The 21,745-nt window shown below is 48.7% G+C and overlaps 1 protein-coding gene across 1 annotated transcript in view; it reads right to left on the bottom strand.

The window, feature by feature from the left end:
• Positions 1-288: 288 nt before the first annotated feature.
• Positions 289-21,745, bottom strand: part of PDCD11 (programmed cell death 11) — a 38,806-nt gene continuing 17,349 nt past the window's right edge. The window contains exons 13-36 of the mRNA XM_081104788.1: positions 21,469-21,720; positions 20,856-20,990; positions 20,097-20,291; positions 19,010-19,180; positions 17,812-18,031; positions 16,925-17,074; positions 16,589-16,704; positions 14,668-15,209; positions 13,708-13,770; positions 11,944-12,052; positions 10,280-10,369; positions 9,983-10,085; positions 9,378-9,555; positions 7,522-7,578; positions 6,537-6,659; positions 5,620-5,742; positions 4,916-5,225; positions 4,580-4,696; positions 3,784-3,933; positions 3,331-3,581; positions 2,488-2,656; positions 1,967-2,120; positions 1,394-1,559; positions 289-655 (exon numbers count right to left, since the gene is read on the bottom strand). Coding sequence (XP_080960914.1) covers positions 484-655; positions 1,394-1,559; positions 1,967-2,120; positions 2,488-2,656; positions 3,331-3,581; positions 3,784-3,933; positions 4,580-4,696; positions 4,916-5,225; positions 5,620-5,742; positions 6,537-6,659; positions 7,522-7,578; positions 9,378-9,555; positions 9,983-10,085; positions 10,280-10,369; positions 11,944-12,052; positions 13,708-13,770; positions 14,668-15,209; positions 16,589-16,704; positions 16,925-17,074; positions 17,812-18,031; positions 19,010-19,180; positions 20,097-20,291; positions 20,856-20,990; positions 21,469-21,720 — 4,116 coding nt within the window. The 3' untranslated portion in view covers positions 289-483. The remainder of the gene's footprint in view (positions 656-1,393; positions 1,560-1,966; positions 2,121-2,487; positions 2,657-3,330; positions 3,582-3,783; positions 3,934-4,579; positions 4,697-4,915; positions 5,226-5,619; positions 5,743-6,536; positions 6,660-7,521; positions 7,579-9,377; positions 9,556-9,982; positions 10,086-10,279; positions 10,370-11,943; positions 12,053-13,707; positions 13,771-14,667; positions 15,210-16,588; positions 16,705-16,924; positions 17,075-17,811; positions 18,032-19,009; positions 19,181-20,096; positions 20,292-20,855; positions 20,991-21,468; positions 21,721-21,745) is intronic.

Genomic DNA, 21,745 nt, shown 5'->3' with positions numbered 1-21,745 from the left:
TGGCTTTCCTCTCACGTGCCTCAATTTTCCTTCCTGGGCTCTATCTTTGTCCTTCCATCCCAACTCACAGCCTCCACAAAAGGGTACAAGGCTGAGCTGAGGCTAACAGAATGCCCAGAGACTCCAGGATCTGAAGGAGGGGCCTACTTCCTGGACCCTGCTGACCCCTCTGGCTATACCAAGAGCCTGCCAGGGCCATAGATGGTCAGGAGTCAGCCGTCCACTCCTGCTCCTGGGAACTCCCATGAAGGAGAAACCGGAGCAGTCTCAGAAAAGGAGAAACATGAAATTGGTACTTGAAACAAAGTAAAAAAAGGAATTTATAAGAAATGCCTTTTTATCCTAACAGGATTGTCCCAAAGTTGCTGCAGAAAAAGCAGCACATAAATAGAGACCTCAGGCAACACAGTTGTCAACTGCTGAGTGCCTGAGGTTTGGGTGGGCTGGGCCCTGCTGCAGGGGCTGTCCGGAGCCAGCCTGCAACTAGTCCTCCAACACGGAGCTCTTAGCCTCCACGTAGTCCAGGGCCTTCGCCTTCACTGCCTGCACGTCCTTCTCGGTGCCATGTTGCTTCTCATAGTCCAGGTAGCGCTTGAAGAAGAATTTCATTCGCTTGGGGGCCAGACTCAGGTGAATGACGCGCTCGAAGATGTCCCTGTGAGGAGAGCAGGGCAGCGTTTGCCTCTGGGTCCCCCGCCACACGACTCCTGGCTAACCTTCCCCACTTGCTCTCAGGCTCTGGAGCGGGCCCTCTGTCACCCAGCACTCCCACTTCTAGCTTCACTTTTACTACCTCATCCACTCCCATCGTAACCACGGAGAGCGAGAGAATACCACCCTTCCCGTCCAGGTGAGCAGACAGACACCCAGAGATGTTAAAGGACTTACTGGCCTAAAGTCACACAGTAAATCAGGACAAAGCTACTGGGAGGGCACACACGAGACACGCATCTGTGAGAAAAGCTCTGCTTAAAGCTCACTGGGGGGCTGAGGGAGGCACTAGTTCTTTCCGGAGCTCAGTCTACCATCTCCAACCCTCCCTGCCTGTGGGGATGCCGGCGGGCAACAGTGAGTTCTGCCTGTGAACATTCTCTACCGTTGAGAGTCAGGCCCAGTGCTAATTATGAGGGAAATCCAAGTCTCCGGACACCAGGCCAGTGGCCAGCCTACCTCCCACCCACGGTTCCAGACACCGACCAGAGGCTGGCCCGAGGCAGGAAGAGACATCGGAGAAGTGAATGCCACAGGACCTGCCGTGTCAGGTCAAAGCTGTTTTTCCAGACAGAGTGAGACAAATGGGGATGCTGGAGCTGCTGTGGGTGCTGGTCATCTGCTCGGCCAATGTCCCCAACCCCCACAGGGAATTCAGCCCCGATCTGTCTGCCCCTCTCACCGGACTTCCTTCTGGCTGCCATGCTTGATGGTCATGTCGATGTAGACCGACCAGACATCCGTGCGCTTTGGGTAGGTGCTCAGTGTGTTCTCAAAAATAGCCTTGGCCCGCTCTGCATCCCCTAGCTGGAACTCCAGCTGGGCGAACTTGGAGATCACATCCACGTCTGCAGGGAGAGGACACTCAGACACACAAAGCAGGCAGAGCCCGCACCACAACACCATGTGCCACAGGGACTGAGTCTGACTCCTGACTCCCTGCTCGTGTCCCAAGACACAGGTAGCGACAAGAGGGTCAGTGGGGTAGATTAGGGCCACATACACAGATGGGCACTAACCTATGAATCCCACCGCAGACACCCTACTCTCCGGGGGCAAGGGCAACAGAATTAGTGCTAACTGCAACACGCATTGCATGCATGAGCATACAATCAATAGAGAGACAGACAGGTATGTAACTGCCACGAGGCTTCCTGCCACCACCCTCAGATGAGGGGACCCATAACCCCTGTGTCCAGATGTGGGCGAGCCCAATGTGCTCAGGAATTGGGCGAAAAGTGGGCTGGGCACTCACGCTCTTTTTGAGGCAGGCACTCGAGGGCTCGCTGCATCACACGGTGGCTGGCCCCAGCCTGGCCCCTCCGCAGAAGGAAGGCCCCATATTTGACCCAGACAGCTTTCTCCTGCCGGAAACGCTTCAGCATCCGGTTGTAGAGTTCACCAGCTTCCTGTGGGAAAGACCAGGCAAGCTGGGGAAGGTGATGCGACAGAGGGGGGCAACAATAAAGACAGGCAGCTCCCCTGTGAGAAGCCAGACTTGGGCTCACAGACACCAACTGCTATGCAGGCCCAATTCTAGCTACTGAGGGTTAGAGAGCAGGTTCCCAAAGATGAGGGGAGAGAGCAGGTTCCCAGAAATGAGGAGGCCTGACAAGATGGAGTCTCCCTACTAATCCTATGGCACGCAGAGGTCTTAAGACTAAAACAGGATCCAGAACATGGGGATTCTTCCCTGCAGCCTCCATGACCCCCAGGAGACAGGTTCTGAGTGGCTGGGGACCCTCTGGCAGCAGGCCACCAGGCCCAGACTCCTACCTGGAACTTCTCTGACTTGGTGTAGATGTCAGCCAGCTGGAGAAAGACCTTGAGAGGCTCATTGTATTGCACAGCCCGCTCGAAGACCTTGGTCAGTGATTCCTGAGACCCGTACATGTTCTCGAGGTTCAGCAGTGCCACCCACACGTTCAGCTTCTCCTGCTCCTCTCTGGAGGGAGAGCAGTCGGTGCATGAGCTCCATCATCTCAGCCCGAAGAGCCCTTCACTCCACTCTGGGGATGTCGACTGGAACTCTATCCTCCTCCCCAGGTTCCAACCGTGTCCTCAGCTCCCACCCTCAAGCGCAGGCACTGAGAGGCCCTGTCCACTGCTGTTCACAGCAGCAGGAAGCCCCACCCTGACTGCGGGGCCGGGGGCTCCCAGACGGAGGCTCTACCTCCATTCCCAGGAAGGAAGCCTACCAGGTCTCAATCAGGCCTGAGGTCTGAGCTGGAAGGAGCAGAATCGCTGGTCTGCTTCTCTCCCCAAACTAAGAGAATGAAAGTAAAGGTTCACCACTCCTCCTTCATCAGCCTTCAGGGCACTCACTCTACCCTCTGCCTGGAAAATGGCCACAAGCAGTTTTCACCCAGGTATGTGGAAAGCTGAGTTCCCTATTCTACTTCTGCTCCAAGTTGGGCACATTATTTAAGTCTCTAACTTAACAGTGAAGAGGACTATAAATTATAGATGAGCAGATCTATTTCACAGATGGCACATCTGAGAGAAAGTCCAGGAACCCCAGGTGGCAGCCACTCCAACTGCTGTCAGACTGCAACCTGGGGAGACAAGGTCCTTCCTGTCCAAAGGCCCCTCCCTAAAGCAGGGAGACAAAGCCCAGACCTGAAGGAGATGGTCTTGAGAGCCCTCTCGGCCACGGCCCGGGCCTTCTCGATCTCTGTGGCCTGCAGGTGGAAGGCCATGTACTGCAGCCACAGGATGGAGCTGTTGGGGGAGCTCAGCACCAGTCGGTCAAAATCATCTGCTGACTCTGGCTGTCGCCCAGGGTCCATCAGTGCCTCCTCCATGCGGGACAGCTCTTTCTCTGCTTTCTGCTTCTCCAGCTCCCTTTCCTTCTTGCTTTTCTTCTTCTGCTATGAAAGGCCAAAACAAGTGAGTAATCAGCTCCTCAGACCCTGGGCAGGTCTGTGATAGAAGCCAAGAGTCGGCAGGGCAATCCCCAAGCTCTATAAATACTCCCTAGCCCGAGACCGCCCCACCCTGCCAGAAGAGACACCCACAGACTAGGACAGACATAGGACACTGGCACCAAGGGGTCCCTGAAAAATACGACACCGTGGTTTGCTGTGGCTTCTCGTCTTCCTCGCTGTCTGAGCTCTCTCTTCGAGGTGGCAAGGCCGGGGTCAGAGATTCTAGCCCCACGTCCCAAACGAAGCCGGAAGACAGCTGCAGCCGGGGCACCTCTGCTGGCCTGGTCTGCGTCCCCTGGAGGAGCATGGAGGTGTGTGAGGAAGGCACTCGGCTCAGGCTGCTCCCTGTTCCCCAGCCCCATCTCGCCCGGAGGAGCAGGACTCCCACCATGCCCTCCTCCCAGGGCCAAACCCAGTCCACCCGGGAAATTTATAGCAGTGACAAAAAACTTTCTTTGCAAATAAATTCATTTGGATGACAAATTTTAAAATATATGTATGCATATATATGTGTGTCACACACATATAAAATAACACGTATAAAATAACAGTCAAGCTAGGACAGATACGATAAATGTTCTGAGGGTGGCAGAGACCTGATAGCTAAAGTCTCGGAAGCCCTTCCATACCCAGTCCTCAGTTCAAGTAGCACTGTTCTGACTTTTCAGAGGGGAACTCGGGCTCGGGAACACCACGCCGCCTCTTTACCTGCCCACCCCACTAATCTAATTCAGTTCCAAATAATAAACTAGAATTTAATCTGATTACAATTTATTTTATGCAACACACCCTATGAGTAAGGCAGGGTCCCTGTCCCCAGGGAGCTGATGACCAACTAAAGAAACCAGCAGCCCCATCTCTTCATATCTTATAGGAAACAAGAAAGAGGCTGATGCCAAAGAGAGCCCAGCTCTTCGGCAGAAGTCCAGGCCTCCCCTCACCTTAGGCAGCACACTGATCTCTTCCATCTCCTCTTCTCCTTCCCGATAATACACCTCAACGCCACTGTCGTCCTCCTCGGCCGGAGGAGCCTTCTTCTGCTTCTTGTTTGCCCTTTCCTGAGATGAAGGCAGGAAATGCCGAGCCGCCCCACTTGCCCAGGAGCACTCTTGGGCAGCCCAGGGCAGTGCCCCCCCCCGCCCCTCCTGGCACCCCCCAGTGCCCAGCCTCCAAACTCACACTAATCTGGGTCAGAGAGAAGGCGAGGCAGCTGCCCCTTGGCTTCTGAATCGCTCTCCTTGTCATACGTGGGGAGGCCATCCTCCCTGGGGACGTACCTGCTCACTTGCCGACTCCCGATGTGGCCGCTTGCCCTGCTTCTCTGCGTGTGGTTTCTGGGGCTCCTTCTTCTCTTTGCTAGGCAGCTGGGCCTCCTCCTGCCCCTTCTGGTTCCGCTTCTCCTTCCTTTTCTGGTTCTTCTTCTTCTTCTCCTTCTCTTCTTTCCCTTTGTGGTCTCTCTCCTCCACCTCTACTTGCTTCTCCCCTTGCTTTAGAGGTGACAGTCCTGGGGAGGCAGGAAACACGTCGGGCTTCCCAGTGTCGCTGGGGAGGAACGACAGTTCAACCAGGTTCTTCTGGTGGTTCACACTGCGACAGGAAGAGAGGGAGGGCGGACAGTGAAGGCAACAGAAGAGCACACGGCACAGAGGCAGCCAGGCCGTCCTCTCCTCATCGACCCACAGTTTTCTGGGCCCTGCCCCACCCCTCTTGCAATCCATTTAGTATGGTTAGGAACGATTTCCCAGGCTTAGTAGTAAATACAGGAGGCAGCTGTAATGTTCCCCTATTTTGTCCCCAACAACAGGTGCCTCTGAAGAGAAATGTCTCCACATCTGCTTTTAAGAGCAGAGGGAGAAAGTTCCAGACAAAGGGGCTTCGTTCATCAGAACATTGCACCCACCAGTACTCGAGCCGTCCTGTCTGTTTGCTCTAAATCTCCTAAGAAAGGGCTGAAGGGGTGGGGAGGGAAGAAGGCACCTACCTTAGGACCTTGGCTGTGAGCAGCTTCCCTTCGGGGAGGTATCTCTCATAAAGGGCTTTCTCGGACGGGCTGTGCTGGGAGACACGTGGGTACTGGGCCAATCCCACCACTGAGGGGCCAAGGCTGACAGGAGAGAGACGAGGGTCCTCTGGTCACAAATACAACAACAAGAGTCCCAGCCACCCAAGTTGTGACCAGGATTTAGGACAGACATAAGTTCCTGGCATTCAAAAGGATCCAGAAGGCTTTGTAAACTGGACAAAAAATTATCAAGCACAATGAACATGTGATCACAGGGTACTTTTCAGCCCACACCAGGGCATCACAATGTATAGAAAGACCAGAAAAAAATGAGGAAACGTAACAGCAGAGAAGGCTGTAACAGCTGGTGGTTGTGAACAGTATATGATTTCAAAGAACATTTACAGACAGTGATCAAACACTAAGTCAAAGAAAATCTGCATGTATTTAAAAGTGACATGCCATGCGCTTTGTCCAAAACACCAAATAACAATAAGTCAAAACTTTTTTTAAAGTAAAAAGAAAAAACAACTTGGAATTTAAAAGACTGATGGATCCCGGCTGGCAAGGCTCTGTGGTTGAATGTCGACCTATGAACCAGGAGGTCATGGTTCAGTTCCTGGTCAGGGCACATGCCCGGGTTGTGGGCTCGATCCCTAGTGTGGGGCAGGCAGGGGGCAGCTGATCAATGACTCCCACTCATCATTGATGTTTCTATCTCTCTTTCCCCCTTCCTTCTTCTCTGAACTCAATAAAAATATATTTTAAAAAATAAATAGAATCTCCTTCTTCATATTCCCTTCAGAGAAGGTGATGAGGAATGCAGCGGACCGCAGGCCAGGACAGGCCCGGGGAGGGCACTGGCCTGGCCACGCCCCAGGCTCCACTCCACTCACCCAAGGAGCACGCCGTGTGGCTGCACCGACTGCACATAGCCCCTCAGGAGCTGCCCCTCCTGAACGTCCTGGATGGAGTTAATCTCAGGATCCGGTACTTTGCTTTTCGTCTCTGGGTTTGTCCTAAAAGAATAAAAGGCTCACATACACATACCTCTAATCCCCTTTCCTCCATCCTCCCCCCTCACCTGGGATACAAACTTGATATGTACAAAGAATATGACTCTGGACCTGCCAATAAGTCCAGTAAGACACAGAGCAGTGATTCTCAGCCTTTTCCATCTTATGGCACATAAACTAATCACTGAAATTCTGCAGCACACTAAAAAATACGGTTTTTGGCTGATCTGAAAAAAATAGGTATGATTTTGATTCATTCACAGCAGACAGCTATTTATTGTGTTGGCTACTGTCATTTTTAAACTGACAATCTGAGGGAAAAGAGGCCAGTGCCCCTGACTGGTCAGGTATTGCATGTCTTAAAATTTCTTGCGACACACCGATTGAAAATCGCCGACACAGAGCACAGCCCTACTCTCTCCTGAAGTCCTGTCAGCCAGGGACACATGGCTGTGAGCTGGCTGACACAGGGAGACGCTGACCAAGCCTCAAACCTAAAGCCTTGGCCTTATCAACATCCATTTCTAACCATGGAGCAAGCTGACCTCAGGCCAATCCACCTCAGACACACTCACTTCTACTATGGGATCCTGGGGGCTAAGTCATCTCCCTCACCAGGGCTACCATCTGGCGACCTTAATATCCACATGTGGATGTGTGAACCTTCCCTGGAAACAAGAGCCTAGCAGACAGGTTCTTCTAGCAATCTGAATGTGCTCGGCTTTTCTGGGTAAGAACAGGGCAAGCTATACAGTGGACGATCAGAGAAGAAAGTGGGAAGCCCAATGACTAGATCAGATCCATGGGGCCCTCTTCAGTGCTCTAAGTGGTCCTCCTGCTCTGGTCCCAAAACACAGAAACCCACCTGGACGATCGCAGCGACAAAGTCAATGCCTCGTCTGCAGCGGACAGGACATAACACCTGGAATGAGAGCCGAGAAGGGAACGCTGACGTCTGAGCATCTCAGGAGATAGCACAGGGCCTGTGTCCGCCGCACAGGCCGACCAACAGGCAGAGCGAGGAGACAGGAGGCCTGGGCTCTGTGCTTCCTTCTGTTGAAAACCTGCTGAGGGACTCCAGACAAGTCCTGTCACATCTCTGAGCCTCAGTTTACTAGTCTGTCAGGTAAAAATAACCCTATCCCCTCTTCTTACCCAAAAAGGTGTGAGAGAAGAAAACAAGAGGAGACACAAAAGCCCTCTGGCAGATGCAGTCTTATAGTGAGTATTTAGGAGATGAGACCAGCCCTTTGTCAGGTCCTGGGAGTGTGTGACTCAGTGAAGAAACAGCAGCGACAGGAAACTGTGAGGAGGGGATGACCTAGGACTGTGCAGACTCAGGCAGCCAAGCAGGAAGGTCGGAGCGGGGGAGGCTCCCAGGAGGTAAGCAGGGTTTCCTCTTTGGTTGGGTTTCCAAACAGATGGCAATTCATTAAAATGGCAATTAACTCTAGCCAGTTTTGCTCAGTGGATAGAGCGTCAGCCCGTGGAATGGAGTCAAGGGTTCGATTCGAGTCAAGGGCACAAACCTCGGTTGCAGACTCAATCCCTGGCCCTGGTCAGGGCATGTGTTAGAGGCAACCAATCGATGTGCCTCTCACGTCAATGTTTCCCTCTCTCTGTCTCTCCCCATCCCTTCCACTCTCTCTAAAAATTAATGGAAAAAATATCCTTGGGTGAGGATTAACAAAAAAAGACCCAAAAATATAAAATGGCAATTAGTAGCCTGAAGTCACAAAGTATAGAATCTTAGCAGTAGAAAGGATCTCAGCAATGGTACAGTCCAAATTTTCCTCATGACAGGCGTCTGCTTTTTATAACACGGCATCATAACCCCTAAAGCAGGAGCGGACCTGGAGGGATCGTCTCCCTTTAGGTAATTAATTTACTATCCACATTTGATGAATGGAGGAATTATAACTGAATGTTACTAAATAAATCCATTTAGCTGTGGCTATAAATAAACCTATCTAAAATAAATATTTCGCTGAAGCTCACACCCCCATTTTGTAAGCCTTAAGAGACAGACAGCAGAGAAGATCGGGATTTCTCTCTGACTCCCTTTTGTCCTCCCAGGCCTTGGATACTTTTGTGCTGTTCAGCTCTGATCAATGGTTGAGAAGCCAGGCAGGTGCTGGTGGCTTGAGATGGGAAAGAGCAGTTGTATTTAGTGTAAACGGGACATAAACCGACACAATCCTTTTGAAGGGCACTTAGGCAAAATATATAACATCATTTGACCTATTTTACTTCTAGGGATTTATTTCACAGATATACTTACATCAGCATTGAAACATATGCAAAGATATTTACTTCAACATTATTGTTTATCAGCAGGAAAATTTTTAAATAAATTATGACAAAATACTAAAAATATGTTAAAAATAAGGTAAAAGAACAAGGTTGATTTAGACATATTAGCCTGGGAAAAGAAAAACATCCATGAGAAGCTGCTATGAGAAAAAAGCAAGTTGTAGAACAGTATATAAATAAAATTTTATTATATAAAGGGAAATTATACCTATATATGTGTGAAAGACTTGAAAGACAAGGACCAAAATACATAATGGTGAAAAGTTGCAGAGAAAAAAAGAAGCCACATAAGTTTTCATTTTCTATTCAATTTTTTTTCTGGTACATAATCATGTATTACGCCTATAATTAAAAAACAAACACCGAAATCCCACAAAGAGCTGAAAAGAGGAAGAAAACAGAGCCAACCTGACGATCTTCTCGGGGGTGAAGTCTTCCAGGGGCGCCTCTGAGTAGGAGTCGCTCACGTGAAATATGCTGACTCTTCCAATCCTCCCGAAGGGGAAGGAGACAGTCAGCCCCTTGTTGGGGGTCACCTTCACCACTCGGCCCATGGCCACTTCCCCCTTTTCAAGCTTGTGAGGACCTGGAGGGAGAAGGAACCTGACTTAGGGAAGAGGAAATGAGCCAAGAAAGAAGGTGGAATGCTCACCAACCACCGGCTGGAGAGGAAGCCACCCAGACTTCAGGTTTCTAGGCTGAATGGACCAGAACGATCATGAAGACCCAGACTGCATGCCATGTAGTCAAGGATCCCAGGGCTATGTAGTAGACAACCCTTCCTGAGACCTAATGAAACCAACTGTGTAGGTAAAGGTGACTCAGGCAGCAGTGGAGTAACACAGGCCAGAGAGTAAAACTCCAGGAAAATAGTTACAAGAAGGGACCAAGCACACTAAGCTTTCTGAGGACTCTAATACCCAAGACACCGTTCAACCTGGGCAGTAACAGAAGACCCCTTCCCACTCCTTTCCACCCTCCCTTCCTGACCAGGTACCATTTCATCACCACACCTATGAGTGAGAGACACAAGAAGGCCTTCGAGGAATCTGGACCAACCACGGTGGCCTTCAGGGCCTGGCCAATTTGGAACTTCTTATCTGGATGTTTCAGAACCTGGAAGGACAAGTAAACTCCTCAGATGTTTGAAGAAAGGTCTATCATTTATCCAAACCACATAGCATTAAGTCTCCAAAGCAAGTGTCCTCCAAACCAATCCTTGAATCTTTGTAGCTACTATGAACACACAGCAAACACTGAGCCAAGCTTAAGGAGCCTGAGGATCTTTTCAGGGATCTCGAGCAACTGACCTTAAAGCTAAGAGAAATGAGCAACGTGGGAATTCTTCCCCGGATGTCTGGAGCAATCTCCACCTCGAGCCATTTCTTAATCACGTTGTACTGAGGAGGAAAAACAGGAGGAGAAATGGAATGAAACAAATACAAGCATTTCTTTTTTAACCTTCATTAAAATATCATCTCCTAAAATCACAGGGTTGAAAGGACTCTAATCCTACATTGTTCCAAAGGACAGAAATCCACTCCAACATCCTACTGCCCAAGCTCAACTTCCACTTCTCATAGGGTTCACTCAGAGTCTCGCTCAGAGCCTGCGCCAGCCCCGCAGGATGTGCTTCCCTCTTGGTGCTCAGCAAAAAAGACCCTGGAGAGGCTCTCAAGCATCAGGACCACGCCCCTGACCTCTGCAGCCTCCACGGAGCTCAGCTGAGCCCAGTGACTATTAAGCAGCTTCAATGTCTTATTTCTAGATCAGTTTAGATCTTGATCCTTTACTATTTACACAGTCTCCTAAACACACATCCCAATGTTCAAGTCAATCTAACAAAACATCTATCAAGCAGCCATTATGCACATGGCATGATAATGATAAATCAAAGCCAGGCCCTGCCTTCAAGGAGATGACAGTCTACAGAGAATAAATAGAGTGAAAGTATGCAAATAACTAGAGCAGCAAGCATCATGAAGAAAGTACAATATGCTATGGGAATATATAGGAGAAATCAGTAATAAGGGAGGATTATCTGTGCTGGAGCCTGAACGATCACAGGCAATAGGAATGGAGGGCACTCCAGGTATGGAATACAAATAAAGATAAGAAGGGAAAAAGGTAGAGGCGGTTTTCAACTCGACTGGTACACCAGATTGGTGAGATCAGATTGTGAAGAGCCTTACGGCATGTGGGGTTTATGAATATCTACAACAGGCAAACAAAGGGGCCAGCACCAGTGATATGCTCAGATAGATACTTTTTTTTTTTTTTAATATATTTTATTGATTTTTTACAGAGAGAAGGGAGAGAGAGAGCCAGAAACATCGATGAGAGAGAAACATCGATCAGCTGCCTCCTGCACATCTCCTACTGGGGAAGCGCCCGCAACCCAGGTACATGCCCTTGACCGGAATCGAACCTGGGACCCCTCAGTCCGCAGGCCGACGCTCCATCCACTGAGCCAAACCAGTTTCAGCCTCAGATAGATACTTATAGAAGAATCTGGCAACAACGAAGGAGCTATTCCTCAAGGTCAAGCCCAGTCCACCTTTCTCTCCGATATATCCCAACCAGTATAATTCTCACTGATCTCTCCCCTTTTTTGAACTCCCGCTCCACTTGGGGTTAGAACACACTATCTGTCACCCAATTACATATCGTTTTGCATCACATCTGCTTTACAAAAGGCCAAATCTAAAGTCCAATCTTGCATTCATTTTAAACCTTACTCTATCGTGTATTTTTCTTTCCATTTTGTACAATTAATCTATAAATATGTTGAACTGTTGCTCCATAAGCTGTAAATTTAGCTCCTCGATTAGACCAGAAAGTTTTCCAGGAGCAAGGCCTATCACCTCCCATGAACCACCACGGTAGCAAAGCCTAGTGCTAATGGCCCCTCTCCAGCTTCTCCGTTTCTTCTGAGAAAAGGATGGCATCACATTGCAAGGCATGCACTACTCACCTTCTTCAAGAAGCAAGTCACGGTCTGACCAGCCTGGTACTGTTTAATCTTCTCCAAAGGGCTAACAGAGTGAGTGTTGAGAGCAGCATGGCCATCCTTCTCCAGCACACTGTTTGCAGAAAGGCAATGGAAAGAGTAACCCAAACCCTGGCTTAAAAACACCTCCCCCAACTGGCCATGGACAGATTATATAGGATTACCCCAACTCATACACACCCTCCACGCACCCATTTCTCTCCTTACAGGGGAAGGTTCACAATACTTGCATGACAGCTAATCTTTTCCATTTCACTCACATAGGTGTGAACAAGCTATACAGTAGGTAACCTACAATAATCTTTGTAATTTTAGGAAACAAACATATTTTAATTCTTTCTTAATACTTAGCTATTGCTTTATACTTAGCAGAACTGCTTCCACAAATAAGCTCTCACTGAATGTGACAACATTCTCATGTGTGAATGAGGCAGGGTAGATATTATTAAACTCATTTTATGCTCCTGAAGCAGGAGGTGAAGTCAGGCTCTGACTCAAAAATCCAGGGCTTTGTCCCCTATGCTACCTTGCCATTATCACTTTCCTGATTCTCTTTCTTCTCAGGAGAGCAACAGGAAAATGTGGTCTGAAAGTTATCCGTCCACAATTTACTTCAAAGGAGTCATAGAACGCCCTAGCCAGTTTGGCTCAGTGGATAGAGCATTGGCCTGTGGACTGAAAGGTCCCAGGTTTGATTCTGGCCAAGGGCATATGCCCAGGTTGCGAGCTTGATCCCCAGTGTGGGGCGTGTAGGAGGCAACCGATCAATGATTCTCTCTCATCATTAATGTTTTTATCTCCCTCTCCCTTCCTCTCTGAAATCAATAAAATGTGTGTGTGTGTGTGTGTGTCTCTGAAACCAGATATTAAACAAATAGGAATTATGTGCTCTACCAAATCTCAATGCTCTGGAAGTAAAGGGCTTACTTTGAAGTTCTAAGAGTGTTGTTAGCATCTGGAACTCAATGTTTCAGGAATATTTACCTCAGTTACAAGCCTTCTCAGAAATATTCCACTTCTATTCTGATCATTTTAGGACACGGACCAAACCTCACCCCTGAGAGTTAGTTAAGAGGCCCTTCCACAATAACCCTAAGCACACAAGGCTTCCAATGCGATGGATCCCGGGCTGAGTCTGCAGAGCCATTTGCACAGCCATGAACCTAGCTTCATTCACTGATGGCCTATCGATTCTGAATGGCTGTGTTTTGTTTTAATGTAAGAAGCAGAAGCAGATAGGCCCATGGATCAAAATGCTTAAGATCCTCTGAAAAAATTATCCCAAACTGCACCCACCACTACATGGAACTACTACTTACTTCTTCTCCACCTAGAATCCCTCCTGGAACACCCCTCTGTAGAATCCACTAGAGCATGACCTAAAATTCCAGTCACCAAACAGTAGTCTTCACTCAGAGAACAGATATTCTTGGCTAGGTGTTGTTTAATTAGGGAATTGGGTTGAGAGCAAAAATTATTTCTTTTTGTTACATGCCTACAAACAGAACCGCTATCAAGCCTTTAAATGATACTTAAGCCCTGAATACAGTTTTTGCATTAAATTTCAGATTAACCTCAAAAAATGGCTGTCTGAGAGCCAAATATCCTTACTAGAGAAGAAGTCAACTTGGATAGAGAGGCAAAGTCAGTCACAATCAACCCTGGGACCCGGGTTCCTATTTCCAAGGCCCAGAGCTCTTTCCAGACCATGCTACTGGTTCCCCTCACCTTGGCCGCACACTCAGCTCCGGGATGGTTCGGATAAACCTGGGATGACTTATTGGGAGAAACCTGGGAATACAAATAAGGTCAAATCATTTCTCTTTTCTCTGTGACACCATACTCTGGAGATCAGTTTCTTTCTAGTCCCCGCCAAGCCAAGCTTAAAAACCACCTGCTCCACTGCCACCACCCATCGGCGACGTGTCGGGCCTGCAGGGTCCCGTTCTCATCCTGTGCAGTACATGTTAAGGAGCCAGCTCATCTGATCTTTTAGGATTGTCAATGAACCCCTGAAAAGAATTTTCCTTATAGACTATCTACTCCAACTCCTTCATTCTGAAAATTAGGAAATTGAGGTCTAGAGAGAATAAATGGCTTAGTAAAGATTCCACAGTTACTGAAATTACTATGCAAGTTATTAGCTAGAAGTTGAAGTCTTTTTTTGCTTTCCTTATTATAGCAAGGATTTCTGCTACAATAACATATTGTAACAAGATTTGAAGTAAATGAATATAACTAACGGACGCAGGGCGGGACGAATTATAATAACTGCTGATGTATCCTGAGCAGTAATTATGTGTCAGGCAGCCTGCTAGACACGATACATACTAGCTGCTCTCTCAGTCTTCACAACATCCTTACAAGGTAGTCACTACCCTTACTCTCACTTTACAAATTAAGAAAATAAAACTCAGAGAGTGAAGTATCTACTTATCTCCTGGACACATAATCTTAAATGGCAAGTCTGAAACTAGATCTGATTCTAGACCAATGCTCCTGACCACTATATCATTAAAATTTTTTAAAGGCATCTAAAAGGATTCTTTGGTAAATGTTTTTGTTAACTGAAAAAAAAAAAAAAATCTGATTCCTGTGCAACTTTTGGAAACTGACCTCAGTTTCCATTCCTTCTCCCACAATTACAATCTTCCCCCCCAAACCACTCATCCCCCAAAGCCTCCATACTTGGACGTCTTTACGTCTCGCCCTCCAATCACGCGGGCAGTGACCTTCTTCCCAACCCTCAGCCTGGCAGTAGGAGATGTGCCCTCTGGAACGTCATCTAGAATGTGGGAGGCATGGATACAGCCAATGATGCCATTTTCCAGGGTCACAACCACATGGGTGGGCTTAATGGACTTGACAGTCCCTGTGACCATGTCCCCAATGGAGAGGGTGTGCTTCTTTTTAGACCCTACAACCATGGACGGATCCCCTTCATCATCCTCGTCGACCGTCTCAGAGTCCTTCCGGGTCTGTCTCATTGTCCTCTTAGCAGCTGGTCCCTCAACAGCCAAGAGAAGGCCAGTCACTCCGGGTTCCGTGGTCTTGAGAGTTAGGGAGACACCCTGTCCCACTTGCAACTTCTCCGAGTCAAAGCGGAATGTGTCATTGAGATGAGAGGTCAGAGAGAAAGCTGCCAGGTGGCCAGTCTCGACCAAGGAAGCAACGGCAAAGGACTCCTCCAAGTGCTGCACAATCGCCTGGTGTTCACTGCCTTTCTTCAGCTGGAAAAGAGAGGAAACCCACCATTCCCACTTCTTACAGAGCACAGGACCTGTTCATCACCCACTGGGCTATAATACAGTGGGTGGGGTTGGGAAAAGCCTGGAGTCCAGGGACCCAAGGCTAGATCAGAATCACCTGCAGTTAGCTTCTGTTTTACCCTAGAACTAGTGGAATCAGCAGGTGACTTCTACTTATTCTCCAGTTCTAAGACACTGGCTCCTACTCTCTTAGTTCTACAGCTCTCCCCCAATTTTTTACTTTTTCATTCAACAAATAGTCACTCCTGAGAGCTTACTATGTGCAAGCCATTCAGTCTATCTTGCCCCCAAATCCAAACTGTGCTCATGTCCAAACTGTGCATCCAAGTGCACCAGCTTCATTTGGATGATAAAATGGAACAAGGACCTGCAAGGACACTTACTGAGGGGTTAGTATTGCTTTCTATTTCTCTTTGTCTCTCAAAGTCTCAAACTTACAAGCAACTAGAGGTTAAGGATTATACGTATGTAATTCTCTGCACCATACCCTACGTAATTGGGTGCTTAAAACTTTTAGACCAAATATATGTCACCCAGAGAAAAATACTACTAATTTTGAGATTTTCCTTGAACCCATTCTTCTCTCACACAAAAGTATCAGGAGAGGGTGTCGATGAGCAGCCTGGAGGTCAGAACTGTTTTGTTTGGGTCATATGATGTTTTTAAAACATGGTTTTCAACCTTTCCCACTCTTATTTCAAATAAAAAATCTAAATTCTGCCTTTTCTTAAAATTCAGAGATAGCCTGGCTGGTGTGGCTTGGTGGTTGAGCATCAACTATGAGCCAGGAGGTCAAAGTTTGATTCCCAATCAGGGCATATGCCCGGGTTGCGGGCTAGGTCCCCAGTTGGGGGGCATGCAGGAGGCAACTGATCAACGATTCTGTCTCATCATTGATGAGTCTATCTCTCTCTCTTCCTCTCTGAAATTAACAAAAATATTTATATTTTAAAAAATCAAAGACAGCAACACCAGACCCAGATGTTCCCACCTGACAACAACCAAATGGAAACGAATGGTCTCTGTCCCTCAGTGGGCTGCAGGCTGTCAGCACTTACTGCTACCACTCCCTATAACCCACCCACCTGGCTCACTTCACTCATTTACACAACCTGCTTGGCCCTTAAAAGAGGTGACCATAAAATTTATTATCTGAACCCGAAAGTCTGAGCTATTAATAACTACACCAGGATGAGAGGTATAAACTGGGTGGGAATGATGCAGATAAATCCACCTTACCTCCAAGCACTTGTGTCAGAATCCCTGAGCAAAGTATGTGGGATTGCAGGGGTGTAAAATGCCTTTAAAATCATGGAAATGAAAGTCATGAGCAAGCTTACCTTTTTAGCTTTCCTATTCACCAAATCGTGGCAAAGGGAAACGTGTACTTCCAACTTCAACATGTCAACATTCAAGATCACAGCCTTCTTTTTCTGCCCAGATTCCACCTCCTGCCCTGCAGTGCAGAACCAGACACAACATGATCACCCGCTGGAGCAGGGAGGGAGACAGCATCTCTCCAAGAGCCCTGCTGTCCGTTGTCCTGATTGCATGCCACAAGTTTCTACTGCATCAGCTCATTACCCTATATATTTGGAAATTCTGAGTCCAGGAGAGGAAGCAAGGGGCAAAGGGTTTCCCCTACCAACCATGGTGGGCAAAACCGAAGCACTCACCTGCCCGATGGTATTTGCTGGCTCTCAGGACCAGACCAGGCACTGGGCCCTCACTGAACACCACAGAGCCATCTTCCAACACCTCTTGCACCTCTAGGTCAAGGACCATCCCTGGGGTCATTTCAGCCAGCGTCTGGATCAACACAGAGTCTACCAGAGACCCAAAGGAAACAGGAATTAGCAAGCAGAAACATTCTTACCATTCTTTTCCTTCAGAAATGTGCTACTACATAGAGCAACAGTGGAGCGCTGGAACCACAGTGAAGGTAAAAATCACTTTTAGTAAAATTGTCCCATACCCATGAAAAGTCCTATCATAAGGGGAGACACCTCTGCCTCTTGCTAATCCTACCTGGCCAGGATTCATGAATATAGCCAGCAAATGCCAGTAACACATGCTTTCCTTTGGTTTCTGAATTTTCATTCTTTCTGTTTAGAATCTACCCTCTCAAGCTTCTTATTCCTGAATCCTGAAAAGGGTTCCAACAATCTGACACAATGGTTCAAAGCTTAGGCGGGTCGGAATAACCCCTCACAAATTGTTCTAGCGGGTCCCTTTCCAATTTACCATCCACTATATATTTGTTGAAAACGGAACAAAAAGTGAAGAGGTGAATGGATTCACAACACATACAAACCTGAGGCCACAGAACTAAGGAAAGTTTTGGCTCTGGACTGGGCAGGAACACACGGGGACTTCTGGGATGCTGGTAACGAACTTTACCTGAAGCTGGGTAGTGTTAAACAGGGGTGCTGATTTTATACACATTTACTGAGCTGTACCCTAAAGGATTTGTGCACTTTATGTCATACACCCATCAGACGGGCATAAGTTATAAGATATGCTCCCCATCCCTGACCCTCATCCTCTTCCCTCCTGCTCCCACCTCGGTTGCTCATGAGGCTGCGCACGCCCTGCCGCTCCTCCAGGCACTGGCTCAGGAGGAGGAGGCTGGTGGTAGCCAGATCTCCCAGAGTGCAGTCCGACAGCCGCAGCGACAGCAGCATCCGCTGCTTCTCCTCGTCCACGTTGGTCACCTTTGCAACCACCGTCTGCCCCTCGACGAAGTGGTCACTTGTGGAGGTCACAAATTTGTCACTCATGATCTAAAAGGAATGGGCAGAAAATTAAAAAAGGAAAAGAAGTCTCTATTAAGACAATCCAGTTAATGTGCCCAGAAAGGAGTAGGAGAGATGGGGAGGGCACACAGGACCCAGGACGTTGCCCCCGGCCCTCTGAGTGCAGCTCCACTGCCCTTCCATAAAAACAGGAGGCCCAGGCTGCCCAACACAGCCTCCCAGAGGGCATCCAGCCAAGAAGGCACATCAGGGGCAAGCCAGGGTGCCCCCATGCTGTCCATGTCTCTAACATCCAATGACAGCCCTCCTCCCTTCACTATGTATGTTTCTGGGGTCCTCTCTCCTGCTCCCATTTTTTAAACTGTTCTGGCAGGAGATGCAAATGTGATTTTCCCAGACAAAATACCAGAAAGACAAATCTATGGAAGGGAAGAAATATTTACGAATTATCTGTGGCAGAAATGAGCTACAAGCCATATGCTCACCACTGTGTTACACGGACTCTGGTAAGACTCCTCCCCGCTCTGGCTCAGTTTATTCAGCAGGCCTGAGGGGTTCAACCACGGGATCCCTAGGATTCTTTTCCAGTTTGAAAAGTTTAAAATTCAAAGACGTGGTGCTTAAGGGTGGGGATAATTCCAAGGGTATTCTGGTACCATCACACCTCAAAAACCCCAGCAGGCTGTAACACCTGTACTCGGCTGCTCAGGAAAATCAATTTCCCCATCTAACATGCTGAGAGTATAAAAACAGGTTCAGTATCCTTACACTGGATGCTGGGCCTCTGCCCATCTACCCATTGCTCCAGTGTGAAGTGAAAGGTATCCCTTCCTCCAGGAGGACACAGCTGGGCAACAGGAGCCCGGACTGAACCTCAGCCCTGCGCCCAGAGCCAAGCGCCTCCATGCCATGCCCCTGAAAATCTTTCAAGGGACTGTCTCTTGCTCCTTCCCATCAACCCCAGGTTCTGTGGCCCTGTGCCCTTGCGCATGGAGCTGAACTTACAGCTTTGGGGGCCAGTCCGCTAAGGCCTGAAGGGAACTGGACGAACACACCGTAGTCCTTGATGCTCTTCACAAAGCCAATGAGCAGCATTCCAGGATGGATTTCTGAGAAGGTCTTGGGATCCTGGCCTCCCTCTACTGTGGAGACCAAAGCTGGCTTCCTACAAAGGAGCTAGTGGTGCTTCATCAAGGAATATTCCAGAACGGGCAGATGAAATATCCGTCTTTCCCATCCTTCCCCCCTATGCGCCCTCTGCTACTAGCGTGATTCTCTGCGTGTGCAGACCAGCAGCAGCAACAGCACCTGGAACTTGTGAGAAATGCAAATTCTTAAGCATCACCCCAGACCTATGTTTGAGAAACTCTGAGGGGGAACCCAGCAAGCTGTCTGAACAGGCCCTGCACATGACTCTGATGCCGTCAAGTTTGAGCATCAAGTTTGTGCTATTCTTCTCCTTAACTCGCCTCCAGATTACTGGGGGAGACCAAAATGGGAATGGCTCTTCCCTGTGGCTTGGCAGCTGGACTGGCCATGACACAATTCTCCCCCAACCTCACACTAACCACCCTACCGCACCTCCTCTGCCTCACTTCGCCCCAAGCAGATTTTATGTTCAGTGAAAAAAGAGGCAATGCTCTCCTTCAAAACACCCATCACAAGGTCAAAGGGAATATTCTGAGCCCCAAATCCCTTTGGGGGGAGGGGAAAAAGATGGACAGCAACTACCTTAATTATTCCAACTCAAGGGGTGAGCACTGAGGCCCTGCCAAGGCCAGTGAGCTACTGGAAATATCCCGCTGGGCCTGGCAGGCCACACTGCCTCCCCACCCCGGACTCCCACTTTGCCCTGACCATCAGCATCTGCCGGCAGGACTCCAACCCCACTCTTACTTTCTACCAGGGAAATACAGGGAAAGGGCAAGCTTGTTCACTGGTTTGGTTTTATGGAAGTATTTCTGTAGTCAAATGGCCTACTTTTTCCATGGAGTTTCCAGCTAAGAGCACAGCCCAACCCAGTTTCCCCCTGAGAGGACCCATGTCCTCCCCCACAACCTTCCATGGCTCCCCAGATACCAGTAAAGGATACAACATGTCCCTCACTCTGACTCAGACACAGGACTCTGTGAAGGGTGTCACCAGCCTGGAGCCAGTGATGTAACAGGGGGCCGTTGGCGACGTGGTCTGACAGGTGAGACGTGGGAAGGAAAGCAGGGATGTTGTGGGGCAGGACAGTCACCTCCAGCCCGTCCTTCGTCTTCTCTAAAACCTTCACATCCACCAACTACCAGGGAAGAGAGAGACAAAAAAACAGCACTTGTCTCGTGCACAGAGAGCAGCCTCATCTGGGCCAGGCAGAGATCAGAGGCATCAAATTCCAGCACCAGGAACCATAGAAAGGTCAAGATCAGAGAAGCTGTCTTCCACACCCCACACCATCATCCCCAAAGACCCAGCAGACGCGCACACGCACATGCACACACATACACACACATCAGGACCCGTTTTTGTGATATCATTCCTCTCCCAAGTCCCTCCTCGGGGTCCCAGAGCAAAGACAGTCTTGCAGGATGGCCTTAGAGACCAGAGAGGAAAGAGGGCAGCAGTACACTGCCAAAAAGCCACACCATGACACAACTTTCCTTTCCTGGACAGCTTCCATTTCCTCTGAGACAAAGGAAAAAACATATGAGGTTCTCCCACAAAAACCTCAATTTCCTCTGGCCCCAGGATCTTAGCTAACTACCTCAATCTTTCCCCTCCAGCGGTTTCAGTATCCCATGTGCCAGTGGCACCCTGCTCTCAGCAACCAGAAACTAAAACAACTTGTCTAAAGAAGTCTGGGTACCTGCCCAACGTTAACGGCTTTTCTTTTCTTCTGACTTTGTCCCACATGCTCTTTCTTTGGGTCACTCAAGAGCCTGAAGGACAAGAGCATCCTCTCTTTGGATGGCTCACAGTTCAGCACCGCAACCTTCACCACCTGGAGAGAAACAACACCTGATTGGCTAACTCCTCCCAACGGGCCTGTCTGGACCTGGAGAGAGGCCCTCCACCAGCGCTGCAGGGGCCTTGGGAGAGCCACCCAGATCCTAGATCAGATCAGAACGCAGTGAAAAGAGCTATACACAACACCCCCCGAGTCAGCTTTTGGGTAAAGAAAACATGAATAAATTTTTGGTACAATCCCAAGTTTTAAAAAAATTATTTTTCCCAGACAGACCCAGGTTCACTGGTTTTATGGCACTGCCCCCTGGTGGTCCACTCGTTTGCCAGCATCCAATGAAGCCCCTTGAGAGTTTTTCTCTGTTCTGTTCCCATCTCCTACGCCAAGCTGGCTCAGGCCCAGTGCCCCACATGCTCTCTTCCTCATCCTTTAAAAAATAGTTCTCCATGCTACTCCTTTAAATCTGTGTTCATGGGGTCACTAAGGGTAGGGGCCCGCCGGGGAAGAGTATTACCTGGCCAGTGTAAAAGACCTTCTCTGGGTCAGGGACGTACTCAGCACTGAGCTCATGCTTGGGTACCAGTCCCTGCACATCATTGTAGAACTTCACAATGCAGCCGTAGTCCTTGACCCTGAGGATGAAGCCATGTGTCTGCAGACCAGGCTTAGTGTTGTCATAACAGGTAATGGCAGGTAGTTTGGACTCAACCAGGGTTTTCTTCAGGGTCAGCATCAGCTTCTTGGCTTCAGGATCACAAAGCAAAACCTAGGGAAAGGATACTGGCTGTCAT

This window comes from Myotis nattereri (genome assembly GCF_964212035.1).
Source record: "Myotis nattereri genome assembly, chromosome: 13".
NCBI classification, from domain to species: domain Eukaryota; kingdom Metazoa; phylum Chordata; class Mammalia; order Chiroptera; family Vespertilionidae; genus Myotis; species Myotis nattereri.
Note: the sequence above shows the minus strand (reverse complement) of the source record. Positions and strands in the feature narration are given on the sequence as shown.